General features: G+C 35.6%; 1 protein-coding gene across 2 annotated transcripts in view; it reads right to left on the bottom strand.

Moving 5' to 3' along the window:
• The window catches only part of LOC149795102 (uncharacterized), a 58,939-nt gene that overhangs the window by 13,514 nt on the left and 33,321 nt on the right, over positions 1-12,104 (bottom strand). For both annotated transcript variants that reach the window (XM_089964802.1, XM_089964803.1), the window contains exons 12-13: positions 11,375-11,491; positions 2,064-2,128 (exon numbers count right to left, since the gene is read on the bottom strand). In XM_089964802.1, coding sequence (XP_089820928.1) covers positions 2,064-2,128; positions 11,375-11,491 — 182 coding nt within the window. The remainder of the gene's footprint in view (positions 1-2,063; positions 2,129-11,374; positions 11,492-12,104) is intronic.

Below are 12,104 nucleotides of genomic sequence, written 5' to 3'. Positions count from 1 at the left end.
TATGCCATCAATAGCTTGTGAACCCAAATAACATGAAGGCTAACACAGATCTCAATTTTTCTTATAGAAACTGTAGGAGATGCCATTTTTCAGTGCATGATAGGCTATACATGGTGGTCAGTATATTTGGTGCAGGAAAAAGCCAGTAAAACCCTGGGAATAACCACCGACCCACAGGGATCTATTCTACTGGCAAGCTTTCTCACATACAGTACTCAAAGTGATTGAGCCAAGACTTAAATTCACGCAGACTGAGGTGAGATGTGTCAGTGATTTGTACAGGCAAGCATCTCAGACCAATTGGCTACCCAGGGCCCATGTTAGGATGTTCCAATTACTGTGTGTGTTTTTTGGATATTAACATAGCTTAACAATTGTAGTCATATCACTATGATATCTGCAGTTTAGCAGTTTATGGTGATGTCTAGCACTGGGGAATCATGCTGCAGACAAGTAGCTATCACATTATGCTGAATCCAGGCCGACCAATCCTAACTGTGATCTCTTAATGTTGAGTGCCAAGCAAGAGAGCTGTTAGTACTATTGTAGTATGATCAATTCAACACAAACACCTGCTATTCAAATCATCCAACTGAACCTTTTGTCAGATAACTAGAAATGAGCTCATGAAACAGTAATGCCCTGGCACAATAATCTATTTTTTTTGACAAGTTGTACTCTACTGAGATGCATTCATGCATAAATTTACAGGACTATGCATCCAAGCCAAAAAGATGTAAATGTAATGAGCTATGAAATACAGGTCACAATAACTAACTTATGGTGGAATATTGTTGACTCACCAAGATGCATCAACACACAAAGCAGAATGACCCTCTGGTCAACAATGTCCAAGAAACAGAACAAATGCACTGACATGGTCACTATGTGCTCCTTCTACATTTATGGCAAGGCAAAAGGATCTGAATTTAAACCACTTTCAAAATGGTTCAAAATATTTCCCCATTCATTATCTTGTATCAATGATGATGATAACAATATGGATTATCCAGACAAATTTGTACAAGGATAACCAAATGATATTATATCAAGGAATATGAAGCTTTACCATGGTTCAGACAGATATGTCATCAGAAAATCCAAGCACTTTACCCCAAACAATTCTCAAACACTATAAATAATTGCGCTATCAGTTAATAAGAATTTTGATTATGCCCACAAAATTTGGAAATGAAGTATTTCATTCTCAAACAACAATGCTACAGTCTTATTTGATGTCAAACTAAGCCTATGATAACACACTTTAGCGGAACAAACTTTATGGCATGGGGATGAAGGTAGAATCATTTTGTCTACTTCAGTTTACAAGTTAGCACATTTACATGCTTCAGTTTCAGACAACAAACGATTTTCATGTTCAAGCAAAAAGTAGTATAACTTCATTCCTACTAAAAATATTTCCTTTTTTTTAAATGCTTTTCACTCTACCTGAGGTTGCGGTAATTCAACAAGTTCCCAGTTATACTAATGGTTGGGACTAAGAACAATTGAGACAATTCCACTTGCCTAAATGGTTCGAACGTCCACCTCAGATGCATGGGGTTGTGGGTTCAAACCCAGCCAATATTTCCAATATTATTTCTAAAATTCTATCCATACTAATGATGTGCCCTCTTTTTACTTCCAATACTCTTTTGTATTCCTAAAGCTGTATCCCTGCCTATGATACATTACATTTTATTCCCAATACTATTCCGAAAGTTGAATCCATGTCTATGATATACCTCATTTTATTTCCAATACTCTTCCTAAAGTTGTATTCCATGCCTATGTAATACTTGTTTCATATTCCTATAGTTATATCCAATACCAATAATGTGCCCTACTTTTTTTCCCAATACTATTTCCAATTGCAAAATGTGATCTTATTAATGATGTGAGATATCAAAATAGCACATGATGGATTCTATTAGTGCATTGTGCCCTCAAAAAATATATTTATTTATTGTCACCACTCATGTCATTTTTTTGGTAACCAGGAATTTGTTTATATAAAGCATACAAATGTAGACAGTTAATTGATCTTGTTCTATCAAACATACCTTTATGTATCGGTCTTGCAATTTGCGGACTGAATTTACCAGGACGTTTTTCAGGTCCAACTCTCCTGCAAAAGTAAATAATTCAGCAAAGTGGAAGTCTCAAAACCACACTTGTATACTATTTTTTTGAAAACATAAAAGTCTGTATCTTCACCAAGAAAATAAAAAACAACACTTTCTTTTTGGAAATGAAAATAATATCCAATAATAAAGGAAGATAGTACAGAATGTATATGTAGTGTTGAAGTTGCAAGCTGAGTGTCACAAAATATAGCTATGTAAAGAGTACAGGAACAATTTTATATTTTATTATGGGAAAGGGCCGCTTCAGTGTTCTACTAGCGGTTAGAGCATCCGCCTCAGATGTCGGAGGTCACAGATTTGAACCCCAGCCAAGTCATACCAAAGACTTATAAAGATCGTACTAACAGCTGCCTTGCTAGGTGATCTGCATTAACAGGTTAGTGTTAGGACCATCAGCCTTGTGTCAGGATAATGTGACTGGGTGGGATATGATGCTAGATGTCTGCAGCATGATGCCCCAGTGCTAGTCAAAACTATAAACTGCCACACTGCAGGCACTGACTGATTGTCTTTTAAAGCTACATCAAAAATCCAAATAACACACACATACTAATACAATAAAGGCAATGTGTTAACAAAATGAGAAATCACCGGTGAGGTTGTCAGAAAAAAAAAGAATATATATTTAAAATTGCATCTAACCCCTTCCAAGCGGTCTGGCATGAATAAAACATTGGGTCAGAAAATTATACCAGTACACGCAAGTGCACGTAATTTTTAAATTCGCATACTTTTAAAGCAGTGATATGTGTTACGCAAATTACATCAACGCTGCGGATATAAAATATGTGCTTTGCACAAGATGCAATTTTTATTCAACTTTTAACATTAAAAGTGTATTTCACGATGTAATTCACTCTGCCAGTAGCGGTCTCGCAGCACTTGATGCGACACCCAGATTCAGGAAGGCAAACGTTAAAATAGCTGGATACTTCGGTTCGTCATGAACGGCTGTTAAACTAAATTTGATTGGTTCATTGGGCCCTGGAACAAGCATTTTATGGTAGTTTTAACCTTACTTTCATAACGGAAGTTTTACAAATGCATGTTTCAAATAAGGGCCACATGGGAACCAAAATGGCTGTATTACAACAGGGTTTGTTGTTGTTGTTGTTATAGGGTTTAATGGGAAAATGGTCTGGCATTCTTTAAAGATATGATGGCAAGCCAAATTTTGGATGTGTGAACAAAGTTGAATGCCTGAGCTAAACATCAGTACCAAATTTAGTAAGCAACATGAAATGTAGCTTGAAATATCAGTGTTTATTCTTAAATAGGTCCCGCGAGAAAGGAGAGAAGTGTCCTCCCTTGTAGTTATTATACAGTACACGTATGACAGGTAAATCGTAAGCAATGATACGAGCCCCTGTGGTCTGAACAAGCAGACTATGGAAGTGTTGGACTTAAGGGTTTTAAAGTAGGGTTTAATACAGCATTATGGAAGAGAAAGAATCTGGCATAAGAGGCAGCAAAGTACTGATTTTAAAGTCCTAGCAAGCCTTCCGGAAAACTTTTCTTTTTGTAACAGAGACATCCAAGAGAGAATACCCATGGGGCCATACCTGTGAGATCTTGAAAACTGCACAACCATAAAGAACAGTAACTTGTTCAAGATAGTTATGCATGTGCGTTTCAGACAGCAGGCAATAAAAGGAGTTCTCAGCACAGAATAATATTCCTACACAGAGGAGAAGGATCATACAACATAATTTAAGTGTGTGTAGAACTCTAGTTGGCAGAACCATTATGGCAACAAAAGAATAATGATACAAACTTTCATATAATGCAGATGTATTACCAAATGAAGTACGTGCTATGTGCAAATATTAAATGACATTAAACATAAGAGACTGGCTGATCTGTGTAAACTCAAAGCAAGATGGATACAATTTGTCCTGTTTGTGTTCGGTTCTTCCTATGTATATTTTGATCATGGTGATATTTTCTGCAGAGCTTCTGGCACCTAGTTCCAAGCCATCATTTGGTATTTGTATTACAAATTGGATTACTATTATCTAGTACACAACATTTTGAAGCAGTGTCATTAACTAATGATGAAACTGATGAAAAAATACTTGATGTCATTTTGATATATGGATTCTTTACTACACTACTAATCTGTTCATCCTGATTCTTTTTTACCATCTCCTTTAGTTTTACTGGTGCCAGTACTTTTAATAAAATTGTAGCTTCTATTTTCTTGCAATCTAAATGTTTGTAATCATGTATTATTGTCAAAAGGTAAAATGTACTTAGTTTTGTTGTAAAATCTAAAACTATTAATTAGCAAGGGACTAAAGTAAAAAGTGGGTCAACTTCATGTGTGCAGATGCAATATTACAGTGTTGTTAGAAATAACAGAATAGCTGTACAAGATGTATTTTGCAAAGTTGTAGAACCAGCACTCGTAGTGTCACCACATATTCCACTTAAATAATGATATCATTATTTCTGCATATTCCTATCAGACCGCTCCGGTGGCCTAGTGGTTAGAGCGTCCGCCTCGGATATGGGAGGTCATGGGTTCAATCCCCAGCCGAGTCATACCAAAGACTTACAAAAATAGTACTAAAAGCTGCCTCACTTGATGCTCAGCATTAAGAGGTTAGTGTTAGGACTGGTCAGCCTGGTGTCAGGATAATGTGACTGGGTGGGACATCATGCTACATGTCTGCGGCATGATGCCCCAGTGCTAGACATCACTATAAACTGCCAAACTGCAGACATCATAGCGATATGACTGAAAAATTGTTAAAGCTACGTTAAAAACCCAACTCACACACACACACACACACAGATATACACATATTCCTATCAGTATTTTCCCAGTGGTATTAAGTTCTCACAGTATCATTAAAAAACAATGTAATCTGCATCAAATTGAGTTGTTTGAGATGAAATTCATTTCCTAACCCAAAAATCACTGAAGCTATGAGTTCTGGCATTAAAGTCTCACATTAAATAACATCTGAAGTAGCCATGATAGTAATTTAGAATGCAACTGTACTAATTTCACCTTTGGTATATTCAAATCTTGAATGTGATGGAGGAACATGGCTCCAAACTAAACACATCAATTTTAGAACCTGTTCATTGACAATGAATCAAGTATATAATCCAAGTCCAAATGAATTGTTAGAAAATTTGAATTCTTTTGACAACATCGTAATTAGCTGTCAAATATGGAGTATGCCTATGGTCTTCCTGCCATCCCAACCAAGACCCACCACAATCATGTGACCATGCCCAATGACATCACAGTAATAATCGCTATACAACTAGAGATGACATCTCTTTGAGTATTTTGATTTCAGTAGAGCCTTAACCCTTTACCTCATGCAAGCGTCTCTGGATGCCTCTACTCCATTCGCATGGAAGCGCCTTTTGATGCCTCTACTCCATTCAAATGGAAGCACCTTTTGACGCCTGCTGTAAACATGAGCCATTTTGAGCTGGTTTTTGTAGCGCCACCTTTGGGGAAAACCCCCCTATTGGATACTACATTCATTTTTGCGAATGACAATTATGTCAGATCACGTGGTCGCTATTTATGCACTGGTCGATATTTAAAGTAACTGGGTCGTAATCTCCACTCTCCAAAATGGCGGTCGTGGATTTCATTCAGTACGTACGAAGTTTTCACGATTATAATCACAACCATGAAAGATTCAATAACTTAGGTAAAGGGTCTGATATTGATGTAGGCAGCAATTAGTTTTTATAAATTATCAAATTCAGTGACTTAGTGATGTAGACGCAGACGAAAACCTTGTAAATTTCGAGTACTGGAAATGGCTGCTACGGTTGGTCAAGCGGCCTCACTGACGAGACGGTGAACGAGATTTCTCTCGATTTTAAAGCACATACAAAATTCTTCCGTGAAAAATAATTACACAGCTATAACAATCAGACTTTACTCTTAAATTTTTCCGTATATAATAGATGTGTACCAAAAAAGTAAAATGGTTAAAACTGCTGTTAAACGTAACATACACTACATTGCTTAACAGTTCACAGGCAGGATTTCATTCAGCACTTATGAAGTTTTCACGATTAGAATCTCAACTATGAAAGATTCAATAACTTAGGTAAAGGCTCTGATATTTTAGTAGGCAGCAATTACTTTTTATTGATTATCAAATTCAGATGACTTAGTGATGTAGACGCAGACGAAAATCATGTAATGTTCGAGTATGGGAAATGGCAGCTACGGTTGGTCACGTGGTCTCACTGACATGACGGTGAACAAGTTCTCTCTCGATTTTAAAGCACATAAAAAATTCTTTAGTGAAAAATAATGACACAGCTTTAACAATCGGACTTTACCCTTAAATTTTTCCACATATAATAGATGTGTACCAAACATGTAAAATGGTTAAAACTGCTGTTAAATGGAACATACACTACATTACTTAACAGTTCACAGGCAGGCCTATGCATATGCTGTCGACTAGGTAACAGGTGTTCTAGTTATAGCAGCTGCACTTTGTCACTATGCTCTATGAGGTAAAGGGTTAAAAGAGTGGAACAGTAAGAAAGAGTGACAGATATTTAAGTGTTATGGAGATATTTAACAATGGCTATTCCTCCTCCCATCACTTCTTCATTGGAGATCACACACACACACAAAACTTAAATTAAATCCTGAAATCCTGGCAGCATCTCTGCAGGGGAGATAACTTGACCATTTTATTTGATTTTACTGGTCTCTGATTATCCAATGGTATTTCTGTTACTTGAACATTATCTTACAGTGTGTCCAATCAGCATGTTCAAAAAAGGCTTACAACTGTTGACAGTTGTTGAAGGACTCACATTACTACAGATATGAAAGAACGAGAACCATACTATAAATCAGTGAAGATAAAAAGAGTATATATTGTATGACTGTCCCTGATTGGTTGATAATGAAAGTAAGATTTTAGTAAAAGGAATCTTTTGAAAGCTTGTCCTACTTGAAACTGAAAAAAATGAGGGACATTGTTTTATTAACATAATTTCTGTCCTTTTACAGACCTGAGTTTGGAAGACTCGTTACTGAAATCAGCAGCTGACTCTTTGGTGTAGTATTGAAAGCACACTGGTGCAGCTGTTATTGTCTTCTTTTCACAAAAGCTGTTGTCATAGATGTGTCTATACTGATACAAATTTGATCACAAGCACTTGAAATTTTAAGTTATTGAATTTTAATATGATGTCTGCACAGGTTTACAGTGGGAACTGAATTAGTATAGCAAGTCCTGAACTCTTGAGTTTTGTGCAGAAACAAGCAGAATACAATGTAGAGGTTTTCTATCTTGGATTTAGTCTCCCCGTTGCATTTCACATTGATATGCATATTCACAAACAATTAGTATAGTAGTAGGAATGGTAAGTGAGAAATTTAGATACATATCGTAAACAAGACAAACAGTATGTGGGGGGACAAGATCATTAACAACAAACTAGAATGGAGAAGTATAATAAAAACAATAATGAGTAGAAGTGTGCCTCTTTTTTTATGTGTGCAACATTATTTTCTTAGCTTCAGTAAGAAATTACATAAAAGGGAATACAATAAAGGGTGTACAGTTAACTAAACCAAAGTTTAGCTACTTAAAAGATGTATCAAATCGATTTGAACTTTCTTGTTATATCTGTTCTGGTCTGTTTCTGTCCATTCTGGTGTTTATGTAAACTGAATCAGTATGGTTGGAAAAAAAATTGGCAAATATAAAGATTGAAATTTTTGGGGCAGATTATGATTATACACTATACTTCTGCCTGAGAGATGTGAATAATTTTATTTCTTGGTTTGTTGATTCTGGTTGTTGCTCAGTTCAAATGCATCGTTGAAAAACACTGATGCATTCTCATACTTTGTTACAAATAATTATTATAGATGCATATCTCCAGATATCGGTGAATATAGCTTAAATAAGTTATAACATTTCCAGTTGGAACAATGAACATTGTTAGAGAAACTTTAAGTGAGCTAAAATGTAAACTTTTCGGCAGCGCGTGATACAGGATCGTTCAAGACTTCCCGATCTCATACGCTCACCATGAAAAATCCATTTGTACCAACTTATGACTTTTAGGTAACTGTCAGAAAGGCATAACTGACAAATATTCAAAGGTCTACAAAAATTACTAAGAGTCAAAATTTATAAACTCATAACAGCTGTGGCAATAATGATGGATTAGTACCTTTGCTGCTGTTGCCACAGTTGATTAGTTTGTTGATTTGGTTTGGTTTGGTTTTGGTTTCTTTAACAATATATTAGGTGGAGGAAGAACCCTTAAAGACCACCAACCCAAATTGGTTGACCTGTGACAAAACCTTACTCTGAAAGATGTGCAAGTGATCTGTTAAAGCAAGCACTTTAGTACACTTGGGCATGTGGAGCCTCTGTTGATTTGATGTTTATTTCCAACAGGTGGCCTTTACACCATTTTCAGATGGAGAGAATCTATATATGGCAGCCAGTTTTACTGCTGAAGAAAATCCAAGTACTTATGAGACACCAAACACCACTAATGTAGAACCAATGACCTTCCACAAGTAACTGACAACATTCTCATTTACACATTGTTGGCAAGTAATCAAATGACAAGCATATTGTACCACTGCCATGGAAGCCCCTAAGATCTGTATCACAATACAAGCATCTTATACTACTCTGCCATGAAAGCCCCTCAGGCCATAGGTATAAGTCTCATATGAAAGACTAGAAGTGGGAGATAGAACCTGTGACAAATGGATTGAAAGTGGAGAATGTTACTGCTAGGCCATCAGTGATGGTGATGATGCTGTTGACAATACAGTTAATTGCAATGACATTGATTTTACAAGTACTCTGGGGAAAATGATTCCTTGACTTTCATCAATTTTTTACAATCTAATTTATGATATAAAAATGTCTGACTTGCTATATTTCATTTTTTTAAACTTTATATTAGCCTTGCAACAAAGCATACAAAATAAGACGTTGGTAACTGAAATATATATTTTTTCAAGAAATGATATAGTGTAAAAGTAGGCTGAAACAATGCAACATCACTTCCACAGGCATTAATGTTTTTTCTGACAAATCATGTATTATAAGTTTACCAAAACATTTATTGAAAAAAATAATAACAAGGAATCATATCATTGATTATGATGAATAATACAACTAAAAATATGAGACACCAAACACCACTTATGTAGAACCACTGACCTTCCGCAAGTAACTGGCAACAGTCTCATTTACACACTGGAGGCAAGTAATCACATGACAAGCATCTTGTACCACTGCCATGGAAGCCCCTAAGATCTGTATCACAAAGACAAGCATCTAATACCACTCTGCTATGAAAGCCCCTCAGGCCATAGGTATAAGTGTAATATGAAAGACTAGAAGTGGGAGTTAGAACCTGTGACAACTGGATTGAAAGTGCAGAATGTTACTGCTAGGCCATCAGTGATGATGATGATGATGCTGTTGACAATACAGTTAACTGCAATGACATTGATTTTATGAGTGCTCTGGGAAAAATGATTCCTTGACTTTCATCCATTTTTTAAAATCTAACTTATGATATAAAAATGTTTGACTTGCTATATTTCTTTTTATAACTTTATATTAGTCTTGCAACCAGGCATAAAAATAAGACATCCATAACTGAAAAAGATGTTCTTACAAGAAATGATATAGTGTAAAAGTAGACAAATGATGCAACATCACTTCCACAGGCATCATTGGGTTTTTTTCTGACAAATCATATAAGTTTACCAAAACATTTATTGGAGAAAAAAAATAACAAGGAATCATGGAATCTGACCAAACATTTAAAGCAATACAAGATTTAACTATTATTCTAATCAAAAGCAGCATGCCTGAGAAAAAAGAAAAATAGCAAGACATAGTGATCACTTTAGTAAACACAGAGTTTAGAAAGGATACAAATTCATGATTTTTGTATTAGAATAGAAATATCTATTATAAAATTTGTATTCATGGATTTTAAATTAGTAGGTATTAAGGGACTGACCAGTGACATCTACAAATAATAAGCCACCATGAAAATTTGTGATTTCCCAGTATCAGAGACATACTTGGCTGACAGACAAACAAAAAAAAGGACAAAAGACTGATTATAATGAATGAATACAAATAAAAATATGCAGTAGATTATATGATCTGTAAGAATTCAGTAGATTACCTCCAGTCAGCTATCATTTAAATCGCTTTTGTCCCCAATCCAATATTAAAATCACTTCTACCGCCCACTAAACCATAGCTAAAAATTATGTTTAAAAAATATGCTTCTGTAGGGGGCAGTGTTTTTCGATTAAAACATATCTGACGGTGGATCATAATTTTTTAAAATTGCTTCCATTGTGGGTTAGTTGAATTTGAAAGTGCCTTCCCCCCCCGGGGGTATATGTTTTACTGGAAAAGCCATCAAGTTATTATATGACTTCAAAGATTTTAATCATAAACAAAATGAGCTAACTGCACTGTTTAATCAAAAGCCTGTCAAATATATGTCAGTGACCTCATTTTCACTGATAATTAAAGCAAACCACATGATGCAATCACATACCAAAGTTATTTGGCTCCAATGACAATAATGGCAGTGAAAAGAAGCTTAATGCAGAGGTTAAACAAAATCACTGCAGTGTGGAATATAGTTCACTGTGACCTAATTGTCACTAAAAAATAGTGTAGTACTTTATATTACTCATCAAAATACTAATTTATTTGACTCCTTCAGTAACAGTGTCTTGAGATACTGACCTAAATGCCAACCAAACTGAACATCATTAATCCATAACCTGAAATTGCCTTGTAATCCATTCTAAAAGGCCCCGGCATGTGTAAAGTACTTCTGCAAATCAAGTAACCCAAAAACGGGGGGGGGGGGGTGCCAAGTGGTCTAACGCGCTCTCCGTTATGGATCACTGCCTTCTCAGCTCTGCGTGGGTTCAAGTCTCAGATTTGTCCAATGTGAGTATGTGAGAAAGCTTGCCAGTAGCTTCTTGTGGGTTGGTGGTTCTTTCCAGGGGTTTTCCCGGGTTCTTCCTCCACCATTAATACTGGCCGCCATGTATAGCCTATGGTGTGCTGAAAAATGGTGTCAAACCCTACAACAACAACAACAAAAACTGTGGCAAGTTTACACTATTCAAAATCTACTGTTATTTTCTGGAAAATGCAAATGAAAAGATAAAACAATTATCTCTATAAGATTTCTCATACCCTGCACTTTATCCAAAACTTCCATGACAACTGTGAAGTAAACATCAGGCTCAGTAACAACTCTGACCAGTAATGATTCTACTATGTCCTCAAGATGCTTGGTGTCCTGTACTGAAACTGAAAAACAGATTTATTAATATAATTATATTAATTCAAAAATACTCAATGTATGACATTTGTTTTAAAACTCCATAAATAAATTATAATAATAGTCAATTTGAGACAAGTAACTCAAGGCAAAAATCTCTCATACATAAGGGGAAAGAACAAGATCTAAAACAAAAGGGGAAAGAACAAGATCCAATACATAAGGGGAATGAACAAGATCAAAAACATAAGAGGAACGAACATGATCTCATACATAAGAGGAAAGAACAAGATCTCGTACATAAGGGGAAAGAACAAGACCTCATACATACTGGGAAAGAACAAGATCTCAATATAAGAAGAAAGAACAATATCTCGCAAATAAGGGGAAAGAACAAGATCTCAAAATAAGGAGAAAGAACAAGATCTCAAACATAATGAGAAAGAACAAGATCTCATACATAAGGGGAAAAAGCAAGATCTCTTACCTAAGGGGAAAGAATATGATCACATACACAAGGGAAAGAACAAGATCTCATATTTAAGGGGAGAAAGGAAGATATAGTTAACATGAATGCTGATAATAAATTTTAAGATTCATAGTATGATGCAGGAAAATCATGAATATCACTGTCATATTTCC

The sequence above is a fragment of the Sinohyriopsis cumingii genome, chromosome 7, assembly GCF_028554795.1.
Source record: "Sinohyriopsis cumingii isolate HCF-2022 chromosome 7, ASM2855479v2, whole genome shotgun sequence".
Classification (NCBI taxonomy): Eukaryota; Metazoa; Mollusca; class Bivalvia; order Unionida; family Unionidae; genus Sinohyriopsis; species Sinohyriopsis cumingii.
The sequence above is the reverse complement of the archived record's forward strand: the minus strand, read 5'-3'. Positions and strand labels throughout refer to the sequence as shown.